Consider the following 25,497-nt stretch of genomic DNA (forward strand, 5'->3'; position numbering starts at 1 on the left):
CCTGGGGAGAACACTGTGGCTTACATGGTGATTGGTCTGTATTATAGCCGATTGAATATATCCCTTAATAGTATTTATTCAGATACATGAAGTTAAAACTTAATTTTTCATCACAAAGCAGAAGATAATAAGTATTTTTTCTACCAAAATAATGAAACTGACTTTTATATGACTGATTCAAAAAAAATTTGTGTTCAGTATATTGAATCAATATTTTAACACTTAGCTTAGGAAGCAGATCAGTTGGGACATTGTATTTTTCATTTTTTTTTGAAATATATTTAAACTATGATATCTGTATTGGATTTGCTGTATTTTATTTATTGATTTATTCAGTATAATTTGGGCGTAAGGTGGTACATAACACTACAGGGAGATAACTCTGTAAAATCAGCTGAACGTTTTAATCACGTTCTATTGTTAAGGAAATATTAAGCTTCTCAATGATCAAAATTAGTATTTGTCAAACTGCTATGTATCCAATGAAATTTTTCCCATAAAGTGAGTGGTTCAATTCTTTTGAAATTTTTATATTTTTATCAAAGGGTCAAAGTTAATATTTTGTCAAAATTTTATGAAAATTAAACGAGCCAAATTAATTCAGGTCAAGGTGTTTGGTACCACCTTAAGATTTATAAAGATTATAAATAAAAATACATCTTGTGATTATACTTAAGAGATATAATAAATTGTATAAATCTGTTTCTTACTGCTCTTTTGGTTATTTTGCTGATCAATTTCATTCACAGCCATTTACTACATAAATATTTCTAATATTTTTATCATCATATTTAACATTATTCCTGGGCAAAGTTGGAAGCTCAAAATTTTCATCATAAAACAATCTTGTTTCATCAGTTACAAAATTCTGTTGTCCTCAATATTGAACTTGTTCTTCAGAAAAGAAGTCTTTTTGTTTTTATATGAAAGAATTGCCAGGAAATTCTTGCTTAAAGTGGCACAATCTTATTATAATTATTATTTTTTAAGAGAATGACTATAAATTAGCATGAAATGTTTTGAGTAGATAGATTTGTAACTGATGTCCGAATTCATTGCATGAAAGATTAACTTTGTTTGTGATCCCCTGTATAATTTAATATAATGACATTTCTTGTGTAAATTTATTTTAGTTCTTTTTTCAGCGTTTCAACTTTTTGCTCAACTTTTTATATTGTCTGAACGCATGTTAAAACTTTATTAAAATCTGACTGATATGTATCTCGGCATGAGTTCCAACTTTGTCCTTTAAAAAGACATTTTTTTATATATTTCCTTTTTATATATCATTTGCACAATCTTTTTAATGATTGTTTTTGCAATTTGACAATAATACATATTGGTTTTTATGGCATTATTGCATTTACTTTTGTAATCGGAGAAATTATTTTTGGACAGAATCTTTTTTAAACAAGCTTTTTTTGCTTCATGACAGTTTATTTCAAGACCAAAAATAAATCATCTTTCAGCAAATATATTTTTGCACTAAATAATTTCTTCATTAAATGTATAGATAATATGCAGTTGTTATTCATATAAAAAATAGATAAATAAGTTATTTTGTAGACAATAAATTTAAAAAAAATGATATTGTAATTTTGTAGACAACGTTTGGGACTCATGCGAGACATTTATAATGAAGACCATTCACCAGATTCGCCAGTACAAAAACAGGATTTCTTTCAGTGTCTGATGGGATGTAATCCAAACCAAAATGTCTTTAATTTTGCTAATTTAATACCATCCAGGTCTGTGGAAATCGGTGTTGTGTAAATGTCATCATTTTGGTGTTGTAAATTTCATAAATGTTTTCTTACTTTTGCTTCTATTTTGATTTGTTCATTTTTTATACCATTTATTATTTATTGATTTTTTATCAATTTTTTAAATATAAAAACGAAACCAATTTTTTATCGTTTTTTTCTGGGCATTTTTCCCTTGTGTTTTAAAAATATTTAGGGGTTTTAATTGCTTTTCTTGTCTGTTTTTTAAGACCAAATCATTTGAATCAGCTACTGTATTGAAAAGATCAGCCGTTAAAAGTGTCACTTGGGAGTTTTCGTCTATACGTCTTATTATCTGTATTTTTGTTAATTGAAATTTATTTCTCTCATGAGTTATGTCTCAGTGTTATTTCAAAATACAATGGGAAAGGTTCGTGTCTTGTCTTTTATTTTTAGCTCACCTGACCTGAAAGGTCAAGTGAGCTTTTCTCATCACTTTGCGTCCGTCGTCCGTCGTCCGTAAACTTTTACAAAAATCTTCTCCTCTGAAACTACTGGGCCAAATGCACCCAAACTTAAACACAATCATCATTCAAGTATCTAGTTTAAAAAAATGTGTCCGATGACCCCGCAAACCAACCAAGATGGCCACCATGGCTAAAAATAGAACATAGGGGTAAAATGTAGATTTTGGCTTATATCTCTGAAACCAAAGCATTTAGAGTAAATCTGACATAGGGTAAAACTGATTATCAGGTCAAGATCTATCTGCCCTGAAATTTTCAGACAAATCTGACAACCTGTTGTTGGGTTGCTGCCCCTGAATTGGTAATTTTAAGGAAATTTTGCAGTTTTTGGTTATTATCTTGAATATTATTATAGATAGAGATAAACTGTAAACAGCAATAATGTTCAGCAAAGTAAGATTTACAAATAAGTTGTCACGACCAAAATTGTCAGTCGACCCCTTTAGGAGTTATTGCCCTTAATAGTCAATTTTTAACAATTTTTTGTAAATTTTTGTAATCTTTTACAAAAATCTTCTTCTCTGAAACTACTGAGACAAATTTAACCATACTTGGCCATTATCATTATTAGGGTATCTAGTTTAAAAAATTGGTCAGATGACCCCGCCTTCCAACCATCATGGCCGACTTGGTTAAAGATAGAACATAGGGGTAAAATGCAGTTTTTGGTTTATATCTCTGAAACTAAAGCATTTAGAGCAAATCTGACAGGTGGCAAAAATGTTCATCAGATTTAGATTTATCTGCCCTGAAATTTTCAGACGAAACCGACAACCCGTTGTTGGGTTGCTGCCCCTGAGTTATTAATTTTACAAAAATTTTGCAGTTTTTTGTTATTATCTTAGATATCATTATAATATCTAATATCTAATACTATTAATTATGATTTTAACCTTATTTTACATGATTTCCAAAGCATCAGTAAATACAGGTGAGCGACACAGGCTCTTCAGAGCCTCTAGTTTTTTTTCAGTTTCATATGTGTTATTATTAGCACCATATTTATTTCTGTCTCATTACTACATTGTATATTTAATTTAACATATATTTTAGGAAATAAGTTGTCAATATCTTGTATTCAATCTCACTAAATATTATGAAATGGTAAAGACTGTAAAACTCTAAAGGACAGTCTTGAAAAAAAATTTGATTTATTTGGTTATTAAAATTATTGTGTAAGTATTATGTAAAAATCAATATGATATTTTCCATGAACAATGATTATTTATTTAGATGTGACTTACCAAAAAATGGTTTAATAAAATGCAAATTGATAAACTACTATAATTAATAGAAAGTGTGTGGACATCAAAAGTTAAAACTACTTTTTAAGTCACCCCACAAAACCGTGTACTGATCATTTTTAGCTCATCTGGCCTACAAGGCCACATTAGCCTTTTGCATTGGTCAAAGAGAGGCAAGGGATACCAAAGGGACATTCAAACTCAAAGTCTAAAATAAACTGACAACGCCATGGCTAAAAAAGGAAAAGACAAACAGACAAACAACAGTAAAACAAAGCACATAACACAACATAGAAAACCAAAGACTGAGCAACAAAAACCCCACCAAAAACCAGGGGTGATCTCAGGTGCTCAGGAAGCGTAAGCAGACCCGTCGTGTTGCTCATGTTAGTACAAACCCGGTGATAAGTCTAATTTGGTAAGTCACATTGGGGGAAAATGGAACGGGATAGTAGTTACGACAATTGGAACATATCCATTGTCATCTGTGAAACAGATATTGGTATTTATCAGGAGAACAAATTCATTATCAGGATATTGGTACATCCTTCATTGAGAATCAAAAGTTTATACATTGTATGTGTGGATCCACATGTACCATTATATGCAGATGTCTTATTTTGAAATATACTTATTATTTGGAGGCCTCCATGGCCACTAGTTCATTTAAAGTTATCAGTAGGCAGTCAACTCAGGTCGCAAGTTCTAACCCAACTCTTGGCAGGTTTTTTTTATGCCACACCTACTATACTACAGGGGCATTATGTTTTTCGGTCTGTTCGTTTGTCCATAGTCCCTCTGTCCTGCTTCAGGTTAAAGTTTTTGGTCAAGGTAGTTTTTGATGAAGTTGAAGTCTAATCAACTTGAAACTTAGTACACATGCTCCCTATGATATGATCTTTCTAATTTTAAAGCCAAATTAGAGTTTTGACCCCAATTTCACAGTCCACTGAACATAGAAAATGATAGTGCGAGTTGGGCATCCGTGTACTATGGACACAATCTTAATTGACAAGGATTGCACAGTTGATGGTTCTCTCTGTATACAACGGCTTCATCTACCAATAAAAATAAAAACTGGCCACCATAACATAGCCAAGATATCTGAAGGTGGATTTAAACACCTACAAACAAACAAACAAATTTATTATTGGGTAACTATTTCATTGATCAATATGGATGTTTTGTGGTAGAATGTTCATGTAGATGTAATGAATTTGATACCTGGTCAAAAATTAGAACTTGCTGCTTCTTTGCTTAGCATACAGGATTTAGGAGTTAGTGCAGAACTTGATGGCTAAAGAGTCATTAAATGATCAAATTGGCTTGATTTGAGGCTGCAGATCTTGTTAAGTAAAATGGTTAAAAATCAAGCTAATTGTCTAATAAAAAGCTGAGTTCACATTCTAATCACATCAATACGTTTTTGTCTCAAATATGGTTAATCAATTTACTGCTGGAAGTTGAACATACATGTATTCATACATTCATCAAAGCTTTAAATCCTTACACATCCTGATCCTTACACATCCTGAGTAATTTATTTGATTTATTTAGTAACATTTCTCTTATAATTACAGGCAGAGATTGGAATTGATGAGAGAGATGTATCACAATGAAGCAGAGTTATCCCCGACATCCCCAGAACCTAACATGGATAGCATGACTGGCGGTGATCCATTCTATGACAGATTTCCATGGTTTAGACTAGTAGGAAGGTAACATGTTTTAATCTTCACAATTGAAATCACTAAGCACTTTCTGTTTTTATGCCCAATCTACGACAGTAGAGGGGCAATTTTATGTCCCATCTATGTTTATAGTAGAGGGGCATTATGTTTTCTGGTCTGTCCGTCAGTCTGTTCAAGTTATGGTTAAAGGTAGGTTAAAGTTTTGGTTTAGCGTAGTTTGTGGTCATATTAACTTGAGACCAGTACTAATGTTACTTATGAAGTGAACTGTTTAATAAATATGACAAATTAGGGTTTAGACAAAGATTTTATGCTTTATTGAACATGGATTTGTAATAGAGTGCACCAGGAATATATCCTGTAGATGCACATTCTTGATAGATATTGAGCAGTGTATTTGTATAAATCTGAAGATCTGTGTATCAGGTTCTATATATTTTTGTTATTAGGACCATAATAATAGATTTCTTTATTGGCCAGCTAGTTGGAAGTTCAAATTACCAGTTTCAGGTCCAATAATATGACGTCAATGATGTCAAAGATTTGGTCACTTGTAAGAAAATAGGTTAAACAAATTAATGTTTTTTTCTTTAATATTTTTGCATAGCTGTTTTGCTTATAGATTGTTTTTTTCTTTTCTAGGGCTTTTGTATACCTGAGTAATTTGTATTATCCTGTGCCATTGATACACAGAGTTAATATTGTCAGTGAAAAAGGAGAGGTCAAAGGGTCGATACGGGTAGCTGTTCAAGCCATTACAGGTAATTGTCAAAATCAAATGCAATTGATATATTGTCAATGAAATAAAAAGGGTCAAGTAGTGTTTATGGTTAGCTGTTCAGTCCATTAATGGTAAAAACAATGTATATATGGCATAAGTACCACAGAACACCATGTGATTTAAGAAATCAGAACAAAATTATTCTATTCAGCCAATTAAATCATAAAAACCCTGTTTAGTCTTAAGGAGAAATAGTTTGTCTCACCAGTTATAGGAGAGTTAAATTTATTGATTCACATAACTTCTTATATGAAAATAACACTGCATCTGACATACATTTCTGAATTTACATTTATTAGGAATGCTTTAGCTTCTAATTGAAAGATCACTTTTTGTTTAGAAATTCAAATAAAGCATGTCCAGTTTTAAATAATTAAGATTTTGTTATCATAAAGTTTCCTCAGTCCCTTTTTCTTTTTACTGAGTGACAAATTAGTTACACTATGAGCGAAGAAGATCTTAGGCTGAAGTGTTTTTGCTCATGGTAAAAAGACAAAATTCAAAGAAAAAATATTAGACATAAATTTACTTAATTCAAATTTTTTCATTTTTATTTTTATAAGGTATTAATAAGTATATTGTTTATTTAGTGGTTTTAAAACAATTTGATGGTTGTAGATGTATTTTATTTATTTGGTACTATTACATATTTTCTTAGGCAAAGAAGAGACCCCAGACTATACTCCTGGAATAAAACAGTTCGGAAATGCCAAGATTTCATTTAGAGATGATGACTATTTTAAGAAGGTATGAAAAGCTTCATCAGAGCTTTAAAACAAAATTTATATTTAGCTTAGCTTTACCAGAGCATATTAAACAAAATGAGTGGTAAGCTAAGCTTTCTTAGGCCACTTAAAACAATAGCTATAGTTCGCTTAGCCATTTGACACAAACAACTTACCTTTTTGCTTTGTCAAACTTTATTTTTTTAAACTTAAAAACTTTGTTGTTACACTATTTTGCATACTTTCTTGTTCTTTACTTACATTTAATGGTAAAAGTTTGGCAGTGAGTACTGATGGAGGTTTGTTTGTATTCAAAGCATGAATTAAGATAAACATTTATGGCAGTGTAAGGCTCCAGTTTTTTTCTCTTATGAGTGTGTCCATATATTGGTAAACGGACAGAAAGTCACAGGACAAAAAGTCACAGGACATAAAGTCACAAATTTGATAGGACAAAAAGTCACAAATAATTTGTTGACAATTGTTTGAATATATAAGAGAAAGATCTTGAAATATTTTCTTTTTATTACATATATTCATTTTTAAGTTTAGGAAATTGTTCATAAGCCTTGATAAATGAAAATTTATTAAATTTTAATCATGCAAAGGATATATTACTTGGCACAATGAAGCCATTTAAGTACCAAGCCACTTTGACATTTTGTTTTCATAACAATTATTTGATCATTATTGATATTTATTGAATAAATTTTAATTACAAAGTTGCTTCATATATAATAGTTCAAGAAAAAACAAAAATTAAATTTTTTAAATTAGTGTTTTCTTGTTTAAAGAAAAATAATCTCAAAACTGAATTTTTACTTTTTGTCCTGTGACTTTTTGTCCGTGACTTTTTGTCCGTGACTTTTTGTCTGTGACTTTTTGTCCTGTGACTTTCTGTCCTACATTCCATATTTTAACTGTTCACATTTTACATTGATTTGATATTTACAGAAACAATTGTATGACAAAGAACCTCAAGCTGCTCCGTCTACTGAAGAATTACGATATGTAGAGGGTGAAGGACAAAGTCCAGACAATCATAATGATGGTAGGTGTACTTTGTTATTGAACTTTGATATGTAAAAGGTGAAGGACAAAGTACAGAGAGTTATAATGATGGTAGGTGTACTTTGTTATTGAACTTTGATATGTAAAAGGTGAAGGACAAAGTACAGAGAGTCATAATGATGGTAGGTGTACTTTGTTATTGAACTTTGATATGTAAAAGGTGAAGGACAAAGTTTAGACAATCATAATGATGGTATGTGTAGTACTGTTGATTCATTTATTTTCTTGGGCATCGATTTTCATGGATTGAGTAAAACTTTCATTTTTGTGGATTTTTGATTTCAGGATTTTGCCATAGTTTGAATATAAGCCTATAGAAAGTTTGTAATTTGTTGAACATTTAATTTCTTGATTCAACTATACCCATGAAATCCATGAAAACTGGTACCTCAGGAAATACAATGAATCCACATCTTTGTGGTTGATAAAGGAAGTTCCTCTTCATTGTTCATACAGAAGTTGTATCTAGTTGAATTGAATATATAGTGATGAGGCTTCTAGAAATTAAGATAATAAAAAGTGTGAATTTGCACGTTTTAAAGTTTGAAATATTTGTTCCTATCAGAGGAAAATTTCCTGTTATTTTTTGAATGTTGTAATGAGGTATTTTGTTTGACAGATGACATTATTTAATTTACTAAACTTTAAAGAACTCTTTTCATTATGGGCTGTTCCAAAATTTACCATGTTGGAGGAATGGGAGGCACACAAATTAATTAAATATGGTTATGCAAATAAGGTATTCCAAACTTAAAGGTAAAGGATACAACTACTACTGTAAATTCAAAATTGTTTGATTACGATTTTTGAAGTATGGACAAAATTGTGAGATTGATTATTCCAACATCAGTATATGCGGCATATACAAAATTCTATCAAATTTTAAGATAAGAGTTTGTTTTTCTGTAGTACAAATTCAGTTGCAATTTTCATAATAATATATAAAAAAAAATTGCAAACATTTATGATTTTACAGTATTTAACAACAATATTTGTTTTTTTTTTTTAGAAATGAATTGTATTAATACAGAGAAGACAGTGATTACTGACATATTCCCAGAGATAAATGAAAATGATCTTCCAGGACATCTAAAACTTGGTTCTCAACTGCTGTTTAGAGTAACTATACTAGAAGCTACTGGGATACCTATTGAATATGCTGACATATTTTGTCAATTCAAGTGAGTAGAATTTATTTAAGGAATGACTGTAATATTTTTTCTGTCTATGAAGAAATGACATCAAAAATGTGGTGCACACTGAATAACCCGCGTAATGGGTTATTTTAAAGTGTGCACCACATTTTTATGTTATTTCGAATAGACAGAAAAAATCTTACAGTCATTTCTTATAATTTAATTCTTAATTCCATTTTAAACCAAAGTAAATCATGAAAAAACGTTGATGACGTCAAGGTCACATGACAAAATTATGTCTGTGAGCTGATAGACAAAACAACGTCAGCCAATCGGAAGACGCGTTACATACAAAATTAAATTATATAAGAATTGACCGTAAAAGTTTTACACGACTTACTTGCATGAAATACTTAGTTAAATGACATGAGACAACCACTGTGTATCACATGATAAATAGAAATTCACATCTACAAGTGGTGTTATATACTTACTGTGGCTGGATAAAAAGATATTATCACAGAAATTTAATACAGATATTATTTATACCATAATAAAGAAATATTTGTAATTGTTAAATTGCAGTTATCTTGAATGATCAAATTTTAATTTTGTTTTATTCATAAAGAAGTTGATAATATAATTGATTAGTGAGTTTACTGAAGATAAATTTGGATTAAAATTTCTCTTTCCAATCTTTAGCTTCCTGCATCGTCATGACGAAGCTTTCTCAACAGAGCCTCTGAAGAATTGTGGTAAAAATAATCCATTAGGATTCTACCACGTACAGAATGTAAGTAAAAGCGTTTTTTTTTTTTAAAGGATATGTCACTCTGTCAAACAGTGAGCCTTTGTTGAAGATAAACAGATCAAATGGTGTTATAATTTCTGTTCTGTACATGTATTTATGTTGCACAAGTACATGTTTATTCCTTGTTTATAAAGAAAATATCTTAATAAATTAACTTAAGAATTCAGTACCATATTTGACCACATGATCACTATGAACACCAGGATGTATATACCAAATTTATGATGCAAAATTTCTACCATTTGTTTAATTGTTGGGCATAAAACCTACATTAGTACTTTGAGCAAAAGGAAAATAATATTGTTAGTGATTTCATGCCTACCGTAGAAAGGCTTGTATAGTTCGCACTGGTACATAGTCCGCACCCCCTTCTCCCCACGAAATTTTAGGTAAAAAAACTTTTTGTAACTGTTAGAAAAGGTCTGATGAAACTCCGGTAATTTCAAATCCAAACCATATAAGTCAGTATGAAACACCAAAACGGAACGAACAATAACCGATTACGTTTTGTAGTTTACAAATTCTAAGCTGGTTTACGGTTGTCTTTTTCACTATGTTTGTATCGTTTCAATCATGCAGATACCAGTTTATTTCAACCAATGCATTGAAAAGAAACGAGAAATTTGTAATGAAAGGTTTAGTTTTTATATTTATCAGTATTAATTTGATATTGAATAGAAATAACTTATTAATATGGATGAGTTAAAATTATTAGTTTGAAAAATGATAAGAGCGCCCTCTACAATATAAATAACAAAGATGGCGGAAAAGTAAACAAACCACCTCGCCCGCGAAATTGAAATGTTTCTCTTCTTTCTTGCTTATTGTACTCTATAGTCAGCACCCCGTCTGGAAGGTCCAATTTTGGAGAATAAAACCGCGGACTATACAAGCCTTTCTACGGTAATATCTTGTAGGATATTTATAAAAAAGTTTAAAAGAACCAAACATTATTTTCTTTTAATTATTGCCCTTGGACATGTTTGCAATGGCTGTGGACTTTGGAACACTATTTTTTATTATTGCCATAATGTTTTCTTGTGTTTTGTAGTTTACAGTGACAGTAACAAAGTCATTCGTAGATTACATAAAAAGTCAGCCACTAGTATTTGAAGTATTTGGACATTATCAACAACACCCTCTTCATGAACAAGCCAAAGATTTTTCATCTCAAAAGTAAGTTGATTGGACTCACAAGTTGTAACAAATCATACAATATTTCTAAAGGCCATTTAATGAGATTGTAATCATGATCATAGAAATACAAATAAAATTACAAAAGAACAAGATAGGATATGTGGTATCCATCAATGACACAATATCAGTATATGCACCGCAAAAAACAGTGATTTTTTTTGCAGTTCTTCATTGCAAAGTCACAGTGAGGCCTTCAACACGGAGCAAAAAAACTCTCACCACACTGCAAGACAGCCACTAGCACCCGTTTGAGTGGAATTCTTTGCAAACTGATGATCACGCCACAACTGTGAATTGAAGAACAAAGCTATGGAGTAATATCAATAAAATAAATCTATTTGTCGATATTTATCATTCAAAAGTTACAATTACGTGTTAGTGGTATTTTGGCACAATTGATTCAAATACTGCCAGAGTTAGCTAAAGGTTTAGTTGCAAGACTGTAAAATGATAAGAAACAAAACCAGAAAACACATGTATTCATATTAAAAATATATGTAGGAATATCTTTTGCACATAAGAAAAGTAACTAGCAGCCACACAATAGTTGTAAATTTGTTGTCTAAAGGCACATAGATAAGTTATTACTATATTAGATCATAGTAAAATCTTTTCACATAGATGTATTTTATGTTTATTATAGTAGCATTAGACCTCCACCTAGAAGGAATTTCCCACCCATGATTCCTGTGTCAAAGCCAGTTCCGTCACCAAAGTTTGGAGTTCTTGTTCCTCCTAGGTAATTATTAATATTTAAGATGGTCAATTGTTAATCTATATTAGTATCGATAATTTCTGAAGTTACAATTTGTTATTGAGAAATTATCATGTTGTAAATCGTATGAAAATTGAATATTTTATGATTCAGCTTTTCATATTTTTCATGATTCATTTGCTTTGTATTTTATACCCAACTATTAAAAGTAAAACAGTTTCTAAGATCTGTTTATTAACAAAATTTGGGGTTCTATAGGAATCACCCTAATTATCCATCTGTCATTTTCTTTATCTGTGCATGATTCCTGTAAGTGCTAATTCCAATATGTTTTAAGAATTTCTGTAAACTTTACTTAAAGGAAATACCCCATTTCAGGATGAGCCTGATTATTTCATTCAGACATCTTGAAGGAGAGATAATTGAAAAAAAGTTGAAAGTAAATATAAGGGAAGGTTTCATTTAGAGTGGCTGCTTACAGTTCCTCTGAATTACTTTCCACTTTGTATGAAGTTAGACATTAAAGCCTCCTTGACTAATGATTTCTCACCTCTATAAAAATTGTCTTCTACCAATGTACATTTTTTCTGCAATCTATAAAATTGTCACCTTCAAATAAATGTATTTTTGCAGTAGTTTGAAGTTAATTGGCATTTCATACTGTGGATTCATTATAATATCTTGAGATACCACTTTTCATGGGTTTTTTGGGGGTCAAATGATCAATGACATATACATTTTCTATATAGGCTTGTATATATGCAGACTTTGGCAAAACCATGAAATCAAATATAAATGAAATTACACTTTTCCTCAATCAATGAAAATTTGTATCCTGGAAAACAAATGAATCCACAGTAATTAATTTCACCTGATTGGACAAGGCCCTAGTAGCTTTGTAATTAAATGCCATTATATATATTTTAAAGTGATCTAGTATTCACTTCTCTCTATATAATATTAAAATATGTTGAAATAGTGGTAGAGGTAGAAAGAAAAAGAAAAAACGAGACTTATTCATTGATACTGCTAAAGCATCTGGGAAGAGGTAATGTATTGAGTTTGGAATTTTGCCAGATACTAACAAGAGGGTCTAAATCTTATTTAGGGCTATTCTAGAATATTTGTATATCGAGGGGACAGAAGGCAATTTGTTTAATTTCTATCATCAAATATACCAGTGTTAATTATTTTGATTGATTTTTGTCCTTATTTTTTTAAAAGTCTGATCTTCAGAAAATGTTATAATTTGAAATGCTTTCTTTCTGCTCCATACTTATTTCTGGGAAAGCCCTGACTTCATGTATCACATGTATAATCAAACTTGTCAATTGCTATTCCAGTGTAAAAATTAAAGTTTTATGATTTATGAAAAAAATGCAAGAAATTCTTTATATGTTTATTTTTATGATAATTTATTTTGCAAAAATTAAGAATTTTGTCATTTAAAAGTTTTCAGAATTAAATTTCAACCAATTTATCAAGATTTTATTCTGCATGTAATACACAACACATTTGTATTAATCCTGGAAATTTTTGGCTTGGAAATATTCTGTAGATAGATACAATAGTTAGATAATATAGAAGGTGGAAGGAAGCTAGTATTTATAGGAATTGCTAAGTATCTTTCATTTTCTACTGAAGAGTACAGTGTTACTTGTAAGAAAGAACCCCTCAAGAGTTGGCAATTGTATGTTACTCTTTCAGATAGAAGCTTTACTTGTGTACAATCTTAACTAGTACATACTTTTGAAAAGAAAAATTTCTCCTGTTACATTTTGGGTTAAACAAAGCTTTTACAGAGTGATCGTACTTCTTTATATGAACTATAAGAATATATCTTATTAGAATTGTATTTAGATATTTCTTACATGAGCTTTTTGAAACAGAATTTTTCCTTTTCTTTGGTTTTCAATTTCAAAGAATATGAAAAATTATTATTATCTCAAAAATTGAGAATTTATAAGTCTGGTAGCAAGGTTACTACCTCTTTTGTATTTGATTTTAATTCCTTACTTTTAACCAATTTCATGCTGTGTTTACTCATGCAAAGTAATAATTTGCTATAATTTTCATGTATTTGGAAATATGGTATCATATATTTTCTGTAAAAGTTCCAAAGTTTAACAGCATTTCTTTTTTACATGATAATGCTTATAAGTATTAAAATTTAAAAAAATGAAAGGATATTTCAAGTAATTTTACAAATTTAAACAGAAAATATAAATACTTATGTACTAACATTATAAAAGACAGCTTTATAATCTCAAGGGAAAAAAAATTCAATTCAGTTTTAGTTATTTTATAGATTAATTGTTATTAAATTAAACAAAGGAGAAGGTATGATGAGACCACTTGTTTTGGCGCCTTGGATTGGAAGTGAACAGTGTTATGAATCCATCATATGTGACTCATATCTAATTTTGCCAAAAACTATGTGTAAAATGTCTATTTTAGGTCAATAATTTTTTCATCTTTCTGACATAACCTTCATTTCTGCACTAAAGATTTTGATTATATTAGCCGATTCATTTGTCAATGTATTGAACATAATTTTGAAAGGCTTGGAAGAATTTTACAACTTTTCAAATTTCAAGTGGCCAAATAATGGCTCTTATAATGCCTCCTCCTTTCTTGGATTTATGTAAAAAAAAAACATCCAATTTTTTGTTAACATTCCAAAATGCAAAAAAATGGAAACACAGTAAACCAGCTTACTAAGGATAAGCACTGTGGTTGATCTAGAAACTTATTCAAATAAAACTGAGATTATAAAACTGTATTTCATCATATCTTAATTTTAAATGTTCTGTTAGCTGTTTGCAGTTCACTAATTACTAACATTTTATATATAGAAAATGCTATGGGTTTTATTTTTTTGGGGTGGGTGGTTGGATGGCTGTTTGGGCTGAAAATGGCTAATTAAAATTAAAATTTTGATAAAAAAAAAGAACTGTAGTTATAAAAAACTAACATATCTTAAATGATATCCATAATCTTATGAACAAATGTTCTTACAGTTATTGAAAATATATTTTTATACATTATTTATTGGCGAAGGATCCCATGATATCTGCAGTATTTTGTACCTTTTTCAATGAAAATTTCCATTAGTTAGGTTAGCAAACAGCTTACAAAATTGAGTTTTTAGCTTAGCTTTATCCTGAATTGCTATGCTTTGTTTGGTATAGGTGGTATGATTCAGGTCGCAGTGTTGAATCCCCCCTTTCTCCATCGTCACCACAGTACGTACTTTTTAATACTACCATTTATGTTGTCATATTTTCCATATTGTCAAGCACAAGTTTTATTTCTGTATTTTTTTCCACTATTTTTAGTGTTTTTGTTTTAAAAATATGTGAAGTACTCAGTTCTGAAGAAGTTAATTTTACAGGTAAAGCCTTTCATCTCATCTGTTAGCTTGGAGTATAATGAATAACATGAGGTTATATATATACTGTGGATACTTAAGTAAATATTGGGTCTAGTTTTCTTGGATTTTGTTTGTTTAGGTGAACCAATAATTTGAATATATTACAAAATGCAAATTTCCTTTAGGCTTGTATGCAGAATTTGTGAAAACCATGAAATCGAGTATCCCTGGAAACAGGATTTTTCCAGAATCCACAAAAATTGGTACCCACAAAACTTAATAAACTTAATAAATCCACAGAAATTAAACTGAGTAGGAATTGGATATGAATAAAAGTAAGATGTGGGGTATGCATCAATGAAACAGCAACCGGATAACATAAATGAGAAAAAGACATCTAGAGGTCTCCAGCCAAAGATTGGTGTCGTTTTGGGAATAAACTTTTGAAATTTGTATAAATCTTGTATTATAAATTGTTGCATGCTTTAATATGTGAATTTTCTCTCTTCTCTAACATTGTGTGTGTGTGCACTAGTTCTCTAATAGGTAGTTGCATGTCTCTTCTTCAACTCTTTTAAACTATTTAATGTCTTCGATTGTCCAGTTTGTACAAAAATAGTGAAATGATTAAAATACTACAAAAAAAATTAGAACTGAGATTTTTAAAGTATTTGTACTGAAAGAACTTTTCAAATGTTTGCTCTGTGTACTTACCACATGTATATGGGGTCATTATTTCTAGTAGTACTTTGTTATAGACTGTACAAAGTCATTAGTTTAAGTGTTTTGTAAGAATAGAGGAAGCCAAGATGCCATACAACATATCACTAATGGAAAGAATTCCATTTGAACCCCCTTTGGTTGACAGAATAAGCAAAGACACACATTAAGAAGGATGCAAAAGGAAACTTAAAAAATCTTTAATGTAACCGTTTAAATTCTCTCTTATATGCAATAGTATTTATGACATAGCTTTTCCTGTTTAGTTTAATTTTATTTTGCATTCATAATTTTCATTTATATTTCACTTCATTCAGACACAATTTACCAAAGATTTTTAAAAGATTAGAAGGGCAAATTTTGCCAAGAAACTGGTTTACACAATACTTGTTCTTAGATAAACTGAATTTTATTTGTCATTTCTTTTTCAGTGCCAGTCACATTCACTCCAGATTTGATTTACTTGTATGGTTTGAGATCTGTGAATTAGCTCCAAATGGAGAGTAAGTATTTGAGGGAGGGATGTAGTAACAATATGCTTCAGTAATGGTCACATACTATATTTCACCAATTATTTATGTAATCTATTTAAAAAAATCCCACATTTGTACTATAAAGTGTCTTGAAAAGTGCTATAATTTTGATGCTCTTAAGCTGCAAATATTTTATGCATCTGACTTCCTAAACTTTTGGTCTCTAGCCTATTTGATGAAGCCTATTCCATAAACATGTCTTGTATTAGTGGCGGGTTCAGACTGGGGAGTAACCAATATATCATTATCGTTCATTATTTTTTTATGTTAAGGAAGAAAAGTCATAAATCTAATTGTATTCTTTAAATCAACTAATAATATTTCCAGACTCCTGAAAATTTTGAATAAGTTGTATGGTGTGGGTGCCTGTCCATTATTATAGATCATATGTTGACGTCAAAATGTCATCTTGTTTAATTTGTGTTGTAAGATTGCTGTCTTATTGAGGTTTACCCCACAAGTTCTTTTATTTACATGTTTTAGATAACTTACTCTAGGGTAAATTTTCTCTAGGGGTTTATTTTCATTAATTCCCTGATTATCATAAAAATCGCAAAATTTCCCCTATGTCAATTTGATCTTTAGGAAAATCAGAAACATAGAATAGAAAAATGTGAAAATAAAAATACAGAACAGTTCTGGCCTCAGAAATTGTAAAATTTAAACTCCACAAAAAAATAAAATGCTTAACAATTCTTTATGATGATACTAAAATATACTTTAACAGATATGTGCCAGTAGTTGTTGACCACAGTGAGGAATTCCCCTGTACAGGAACATATCTACTACACCAAGGTATTCAGCGTCGTCTAGCAATAACCATTATGCAGGAACAGAGTCCAGAGACTGACCTTCTTTGGAAAGATGTTAAGGAATTGGTTGTTGGACGTATCAGGACTACCCCAGAATATACAGACTTTGATCTTGAAACAAATGTCTTATCTCTAAGTTTGTTTCCGGCATCTTACATACAGTACCCAGGAGATGATAGGTATTCTTGTATTATCAAGTTTGACTTGAGCATGGGACAGTAGAGATTAGATTCTCATGCTTTTTAAAAGCAAAAATAGTAATAGAATAATAGAATAGAGAATGGAATCAGGGAATGTGTCAAAGCGACAACAATCCGACCAAAGAGCAGAAAACAGCCCAAGGCCAAAATGGGTCTTCAACCCAGGAAGAAAATCCTGCACCTGGAGGCGTGCTTCAGCTGGCCCCTGAATAATAATATATACTAGTTTAGCAAAATGGGCACAATACTAAACTCTGTAACATGCAAATGAACCAAAATAAAAAATACATAGGACTAACAAAGTCTAGAGGTTCTGGACCTGGGACAGGTGCAAAAATATTTGTATCTGTTGCTTCTTTACCAAGCACCTGACCTTTAGAATCAAGACCCTGGAAAGGTCGACAGAAATGACTCCATATTTTTTAAATCTTAATCATGTAATATATCAACATGCTAGTGCATTGGAATTTTAAATTTCTTCTTGGAGAAAATAAATATTTACACCTTTTGTTATCAAAATGCATTATTTTTTGTCTCACTTGACGGAGTCAAAAAGCGAGACATAGGTATGCTGTTTCCGGGGTCAGCGGCGTCAACAATGTATTAGTTTGTGATTAGGTCTAGTTTGGGGTGAACCACAAGTTGTAGGTCAATCATATTTGGTATACAGTTGTATTAGCATTGGCACATCTCATTTCCATGAAGAGTCGCCGCGATATAGCCTTTCTGTGCTAATGCGGCGTAAAGCAAACAACAATCAATCATTTCCATGAAGATTATTTGGCCCTGTCTCCTCAGTCATGGTCTATTGACTTTGAAACTTTTGCTCATTTTACATGTATTAGTTTGTGATTAGGGCAGTTTATGGGGAACCATTAGTGGTAGGTCAATGATATTTGGTATACAGTTGTATTAGCATCCATGGAGATTATTTGGCCCTGCTCCCTCAGTCATGGTCTATTGACTTTTAAACTTTTACTTATTTTGCATGTATTAGTTTGTGATTAGGTCAGTTTATGAGGAACCATTAGTGGTAGGTCAATGATATTTGGTATGCAGTTTTATAAGCATTGGCACATCTCATTTCCATGGAGATTATTTGGCTCAGCCCCCTTAGTCATGGTCTATTGACTTTGAAAATTTTGCTTAGTTAACATGTATTAGTTTGTGATTAGGTCAGTTCAAGGGGAACCATTAGGGGTAGGCCAATGTTATTTGGTATTCAGTTGTATAAGCATTAGCACATTTCATTTCAATGGAGAATATTTGGCCCCATCCCCTCAGTCATGGCCTATTGACTTTGAAACTTTTGCTTAACTTACATGTATTAGTTTGTGATAAGATCAGTTTAAGATGAACTTCTAATGTTAAGTCAATGATATTTGGTATTCAAATTTATTGGCATTTGTGAGTATCGTTTCCATGGGGATTATATAGCTCCACCCCTTCTTCATGGTTCATTGACTTTGAAACTTTTACATAGTTTACAAGTTAATGTTTGTGTTTAGGTTTGTTTAAAGGGAACAACTTATAATAAGTCAATGATATTTGGTATGCAGTTGTATTAGCATTGGTGCATGTCATTTACATGGAGATGGTTTAGCCATGTACCTCAGTCATGGTTCATTGACCTTGAATATTAGCCGAACTTGTTAAGTATTGCCATTTTAATTTCAACATTTGCATAATCAAAATTACAAAAAAGCCAGACATATCTCTGTGATAACAGTTAATGTTTAAGTGCAGTTAAAATTTGTTAATACCTCATAAGACTTATTTCTATTGCAGGATCTATTTCCGATTTGAAGCTGCTTGGGACAGTTCCCTACATAATTCTAGTTTACTGAACAAAATCACCTCCACAGGAGAGAGAGTATACATGACACTGTCAGCCTATATTGAGGTAATGAATCAAAAATATTATTAGTTTTTGTTTGTTGGTTTATAGCACCACTTTCAACAACCTTGGCTATATCATGGCCGCCAGTTTATATCTGCTGGAGGAAGCGGGAGTACCCAGAGAAAATAACAACCTTTGCTAGGTAAACTGGCAATCCTAGTCAGTTAGAAAGGGAGTCTAGCACATTACGCCATTAGAGGGGTATGAACTCATAACCTCTAGGAGGTGAAAAAATGTGGACCACAATAAATAATTTCCTTGTTGTAATCAGGATGTTGTTGTCTTTTTATAGTTTGGATTTATGAGGGTTTTAAGACAACTGCTGCATACTTCAGTGTTCAATCTGACTACTATACCAGCTGGTACTGTCAGAAGGTGTTGGTTCAATTGACTTATTTATTCATAACCTCAAAGTTGACAGAATAATGATCACTGTAGATAACTACTTGATCCACTTAGAGTCACTGAGGCCCCTCAAAGATATGAGTTGAAATTGAAATTCATAGTTCTAGTTCAAAGAGACTACTCAATTTATTTTTAAAATAAACCATCTTTATTTGTGATTAGATTTATAAGGATGAAACACTCCCTTCTTTCTGAATCATTCAATGTGTAAGTCAGATGCATGCAAATTGAATTTTGATGGGTTATCTTATATTTGCAGGTAGAGAATTGTGACCAGCCAACTTGTATAACAAAGGATCTATCCATGATTATCTATTCCAGAGATACTAAAATAGCTACTTCCAGGTTAGTGTCGAAACTTATTTTTAACGGGAGATAATTCAGTGTGAATCAAATCTTCATGAGACACTTTTGCACTTAACCAATGAAAAGATATTCACCTTTGCCATTTGGCACTTGACCTATCAACATCATTTTAGTATTGATATAAAAGAAATAACAAAAAATAAGTTTAAGTAAAAGATAAGGTTTTTTTCAGCTTTGAGATACATGTAGCACATATTATTACGTCGTCCTGAATATGCATGAAATATTTGCCACTGGACGTTAAGCAACCAACAATCAATCATTTTATTACGCATGAGACCAACTGATATAAAACGAATGAAGATCTTTTGAAAATGTTGACAACGTGCATGTAAAAAAGAAAGACATAGCTAACACACTATATCTTTTTAGAAATGAAAAACTTACAAGTATTCCATTGAAACTATGATGAAAAATTGCAAATTGATAAAGCCATTCTTTTGTATCCCACAAACAAATTTGTGTTGTAATTTGATGCATTTTGTGTTTATAAATCGTGAAAATATGTATAAATGTTATGTAATTATGTACTAGTGAGTGAAACCTGTCATGTGACACTTCCCATCATTCAGTGTGCCTGTAGAAAGGAATGCTTTTCACATCCATTTTGGGCATGTATTGAAATTTTGCCTTAACAGATTTATTTTATTTTTTACCTTCCTTGCTTTGATATTTGCTTTTAATGTTATATTTTATTTTTGATTTTTATGTTTTTGAAATGTTTGTTATTGCAATGTAGATATCTGTTTTAGAGCTTTATCTTTTTTATACGGCTGTTTACGGGACATATTATAGTCTACCGTTGTCTGTCGTCAACATGTCGAACAATAACTCAAAAACAATTAAACCAATTTTCATGAAACTTTGGTAAATTGTTTATATCTATTGTCGTAAGCTCCCTTTCGATTTTTATGAAATCTTGATTTTACGTTTCCGAGTTATGGGATTTTGTTCATAAAAAAAGGGAGATTTTCTAGTTTTCGGACAATAACTCAAAAATGCTTTCAGCAGTTTTCATGAAACTTTGGTGAATGGTTTATATCTAAAATATGATCCCTTTAGTTTTGTTTATAAATTTCTGATATGAAATTGAGAAGTAATGGAACTTTATTTGTTAAAAAAGCGATGAGCATGATATGTGCATATCATGCTCTCATGGTGCAGCTCTTTATTAACATCTAGTTTGTTTTGGAAATCCTTTGCTTGTTTTTAAAAAACATGAGTCAACGGATAATGCTTGTAAACTCTTAATGCTACTTTTATTATCCTTTTCTCATAAAGTTTTTTTTTCAAATGTATGTAGGGACTGTGCCTAAGGTTCTCAGGATTTAAGATAGCATCCTGATTGTGAATAATTTAGATCACTTTTGAATTTTTTTCATTTTTTAGGACAATCAGTCATTTTGGTATGGTTATATGCATTTCTGCTTTAAGCCAAAACTAAAAACAGATTTGAGTTGTGTTATGTAATATTCTTTTCATAGATTTTTATGAAATATTATTTTTAAAAGTTGCTAGAAAGGTTAATTTTAATTTTCAGCTTCTTGTTCAATTTAGTTACATAAGGAGACAAAATATTTCCAAGAGGCAAAAAATAGAAAGTGATTGAAATATCTATAAAAAATTATAAAAGTTGTTGTTTATTATTTGTCTCTTCTAAGTAGCAAGGACTATTTCAGTACCATTATAAGAGTGCACTTGCATGTAAACATCCCGGTACAATATTGAACTACTTGACCTTCTTCAGTGATACTTGGTATGCAGATGCATTGTGAACCTGCTATGAAATGGAAAACATATGACCTTTGTTTCTCAGTTCATTAACTTTTGATTAAATTTTACAATCAAGTTGAGATTTTGATACTGTTTTACCTTTAATCATGTAATTTGGTATTGGAACAGATCTAATTGTCTGTTATTTTCTACTCCAAGGATTGACTAGGGTAAAAAAAATGTGGTCACTTGAATTTTTCCTGTCTTGCAGTGAGACTTATTATGAGGAAGGGGTGAGTTTGAATTTGTGTCATGTATAAATATGCAGGAAACTATGGTTAAAATAAAGAGGTAGCTTTGAATATAAATAAGTACTACGTGACAGACAACGGATGTAAATAGAGTCTTTTTAGCTATGTCTAAATGGGCTTTTTAAAGGTTAATGGAAGGTAATTTGAAAATTTGTTATTATAGACAGAGACATATATCTAAATAGATTTTAGAAGATTGTGGTGAAGGAGATAAACCCATTGTTAAAAAGACAATTTCCGTAGAATGCAATTAATATTTAAAAAAAAAAGAAAAAAAAATAAATTCCAAAGAAGTGGACATAACATGCAAAAAAAGGCAGACACATAGATTTGGCATCAAGGGATTATTTATGTGAACTTGTATATTTGTTGGTAGCTTGTTGTGCTTTTTTTAAAGCTATAATTTAATATGGATATGTTTAACATATATAAGTATGAATGCGAAGCTTGTTGTGCTTTTTTGAAAGCTATGATTTAATATTGATATGTTTAACATATATAAGTATATAATTAGCATTAATATAGAGATGGAAGGTGCCGCTACATAATCTACAGGTCCTGAAAACAGTCAGACGGCAGCAATCACTCACTGGTCATGTGATCAAAGCTGCCATTACTGTAACTAACTTTAGAATGTTGTCATTAGTTCTCCTTTCAGATCTTTACGAAGTTTATTTGGTGGGTTAAAATCTCAAGATGCTAACAGAGTCAGTGGAATTTATGAGCTGTACTTACGGAAAGCGTCTGAAACAGGTAGTCCAGGTCGGTGTTGTGTTTTATGTAATACCTTATATTCTTACAACACAAAGCATTGGATTGCAGCATTTGCTTATTAATTACAAGGGATATTTTGTAAATTTTTAGATGAAATTTGAAATATTGAAACTCATATTTCCATCTGGTACTTTATAAAATCATCAATATATAATTAATAGCTTAAATTTATATATAAAAATTATTGGTTGTTTCTCAACTTTTACATGAGGTAAAGGTATTTTTTTTAGAAAAAAAATCAAAACCGATTTTCTTTATTTTTATTCCAATGAAAATACCGTTTTGTTTAATTGTACAAAATAGAAAATAGGATATTGAAATTGCACAAAAATAATTAAATATTATAGTTATAATTAAATATAAAAATTTTACAGCTTAAAAAAAATCTACATAATGTATAATGGTAAACAGCTGCCATTCAATGCTTTTATTCTGTAACACCAAATTATCTGCCCGATTTCATCTTGTTTCTCAGTGTTCCTTATTATTTTATTTTCCTCTGAACATTATTTTTTTATCTAGTATGTATTAAGGAAGCTTGACAGCAAAGATGTAGTGACACAAGTGTCATTGTCTACATCACACTTTGTTAATCTGCAACTTAATTTTGGGGTTTCCCATACCAAAACATGGAAATCATCATTTCTGCTCATGTCATATGGAGACAGCAGGTAACCCACATTTTTCTTGGACCTCAGATGTTTTCAAGATATATGTAGTTTTTAACTTTATATGAATTTCACAAATAGATATAACTACCTACATACCGTTGTGTTATTAAAACCAAAACCATAGAAGTGTGAACCAATTTCTTGTTAGCAGTCACTTCTATTTTATAATTTTGACCAATAGCTGGTAAAAAAAAAATGCAAGTGTTAAATGCAAACTGATCAGATAGAACTCAGACAAATCTAAAGTAAGGTCACCTGAAGCAAACTGTTTCTCCTGTCGAAGTTTTACAATGATGAAAAACACAAAAGCAAAATTTCTAAATTTACCTGACCTTACAATTGTTTGAATATCTCTATGTAAAATTGAGCCGATCAGTTGCAAGAAAATTGGCTAACATTTGTATGGATTTGGTTGTAAAATATTCCAGTTGTTGTAAACCATTATTGATGTTGACTTCTTAGAAGGTTTATTGCAATACTCTGGATTCATTTATTTTTGTGGGTATCAATTTTTATCGATTTAGAAAAATAGGTATATATTGTGGAAACTTTATTTCATGGTTTTACAGAGTCTATATAAAAAGTTTAGAAGATTTGCTCTTCATTTAACACTTAAATTGTGGTTGGCCTATACCAATAAAATCCATGAAAATTGATGCACTACAAATAATGACGAATCCACAGTACATTGGTTTTGATTTGTATAAAATGAATATAATTGTAATAATTGCAATAGTTGTGTTATTTCTTTCAGTTACACTTTTTTAACATAGTTTTGAAATACAAATAGGACATTTATTGAACATTCTATTAGTTACAGATATGACTTCTCTCAGTACTTTATTTACAAAACACTGGCATTGTCAGTTCATTTTCCACCGATGAGTTTAATTATCCCTTTGATATTATTTGTGCCTGTCTTTTAAGCACACGGCATCCATATTTGCCTAAAAAGTCCCACTTTTAAACAGAATTAACGTTTCTTTGCTTCAGAATTTCTACTTTCAATCTGATATTATCTACACTTATCATTTTTTTTTTACTTCCAAACTAAAACAATTTATATATGCTACTAATTGCAACTGTTAAATAGAAATAAATGTAGAAGCCTCAAAATTATCTAGTTTTTACTGTGACTCGACTGTAAGTGTTTCTCTCCTCCTATTGCAGTTTATTCAAAATTCTGACCTAATTGCAATTTGTTTCATCAAACCAAACTGTTCAACTGGTCAGAAATTTGAACAAACTGCTGTAGAAAAACACAGTCAAGTCATGAAAGTGCAAGGTGATAAAATGAAGCATACGTACAATTCTATTATTTCAAAATTTATGAGACTGACAAAAAAAGTTTGAAATATAATGCATATCTATTAATTGGAACAGACATATTACTTTGAAAGAACAGTTATTTTGAAAAAAGTCTTTAAAGAGGGAGTTGAAAGAAGAGCCAACTGTATTTGATTGAACATTTCAACAGATAAAAAAATTACATCCATTCAACAAAGCAAGTAACCAAAAATATACAGTTAAAAGGTCAATAATGGAGAAGTACTTAAAATCATAAGTTGTTAATGGGTTTTACAGAAATCTGTTTGTACGAGTGCTTATTATTTATGGCTTTTACAATGATATACATTGTAAACTTACCATTTTTGATGCATTTCTAGATTCCATGAAGATTTCAAAAATGTTCACACTATTTCTATTAATGCTTCTACAGTCAAACCTGTATATGAATGTCACTTTTGGGACCAGAGAAAACTTACCTTATACGAGAGTTGACATTTGCACTGAGGTTCAAAATGTATAGGTATTTACAGCAGGACAAGGAGAGTGAGAACTGACAAGACAATTTTTTTTGTTTCAAGTAGGTGACCTTTATAGCAGGTTTGACTGTATATTTTCTTTGCTTTATATGCCTGTATTGATTCTCTAGGTGCTCAGCGTAGACAGAGAAAGGTTCTGGACACGTCAGCAACCTATGTAAGAGGGGAGGAGAATTTAAATGGGTGGAGACCCAGAGGTGATTCACTTATATTTGATCACCAGTGGGAGCTAGAGAAACTCACAAGATTAGAAATGGTAAGGTTTTAACAT

General features: G+C 30.8%; 1 protein-coding gene across 6 annotated transcripts in view; it reads left to right on the forward strand.

The window, feature by feature from the left end:
• The window catches only part of LOC127720004 (kinesin-like protein unc-104), an 86,450-nt gene that overhangs the window by 49,326 nt on the left and 11,627 nt on the right, over nt 1-25,497 (forward strand). The window contains exons 24-39 of one of the 6 annotated variants that reach the window (XM_052226409.1): nt 1,605-1,748; nt 5,076-5,213; nt 5,829-5,947; nt 6,626-6,714; nt 7,647-7,743; nt 8,773-8,944; nt 9,602-9,692; nt 10,762-10,886; nt 11,551-11,646; nt 12,602-12,670; nt 16,147-16,218; nt 16,976-17,239; nt 19,049-19,163; nt 19,825-19,910; nt 22,614-22,717; nt 25,337-25,482. In XM_052226409.1, coding sequence (XP_052082369.1) covers nt 1,605-1,748; nt 5,076-5,213; nt 5,829-5,947; nt 6,626-6,714; nt 7,647-7,743; nt 8,773-8,944; nt 9,602-9,692; nt 10,762-10,886; nt 11,551-11,646; nt 12,602-12,670; nt 16,147-16,218; nt 16,976-17,239; nt 19,049-19,163; nt 19,825-19,910; nt 22,614-22,717; nt 25,337-25,482 — 1,927 coding nt within the window. Of the gene's footprint in view, nt 1-1,604; nt 1,749-5,075; nt 5,214-5,828; nt 5,948-6,625; nt 6,715-7,646; nt 7,744-8,772; nt 8,945-9,601; nt 9,693-10,761; nt 10,887-11,550; nt 11,647-12,601; nt 12,671-16,146; nt 16,219-16,975; nt 17,240-19,048; nt 19,164-19,824; nt 19,911-22,601; nt 22,718-25,336; nt 25,483-25,497 lie in introns of all 6 variants that reach the window. The other 5 variants (XM_052226410.1, XM_052226414.1, XM_052226411.1 and 2 more) reach the window with 5 other exon arrangements.

The sequence above is a fragment of the Mytilus californianus genome, unplaced genomic scaffold (assembly GCF_021869535.1).
Source record: "Mytilus californianus isolate M0D057914Y unplaced genomic scaffold, xbMytCali1.0.p SCAF_11, whole genome shotgun sequence".
NCBI classification, from domain to species: Eukaryota; Metazoa; Mollusca; class Bivalvia; order Mytilida; family Mytilidae; genus Mytilus; species Mytilus californianus.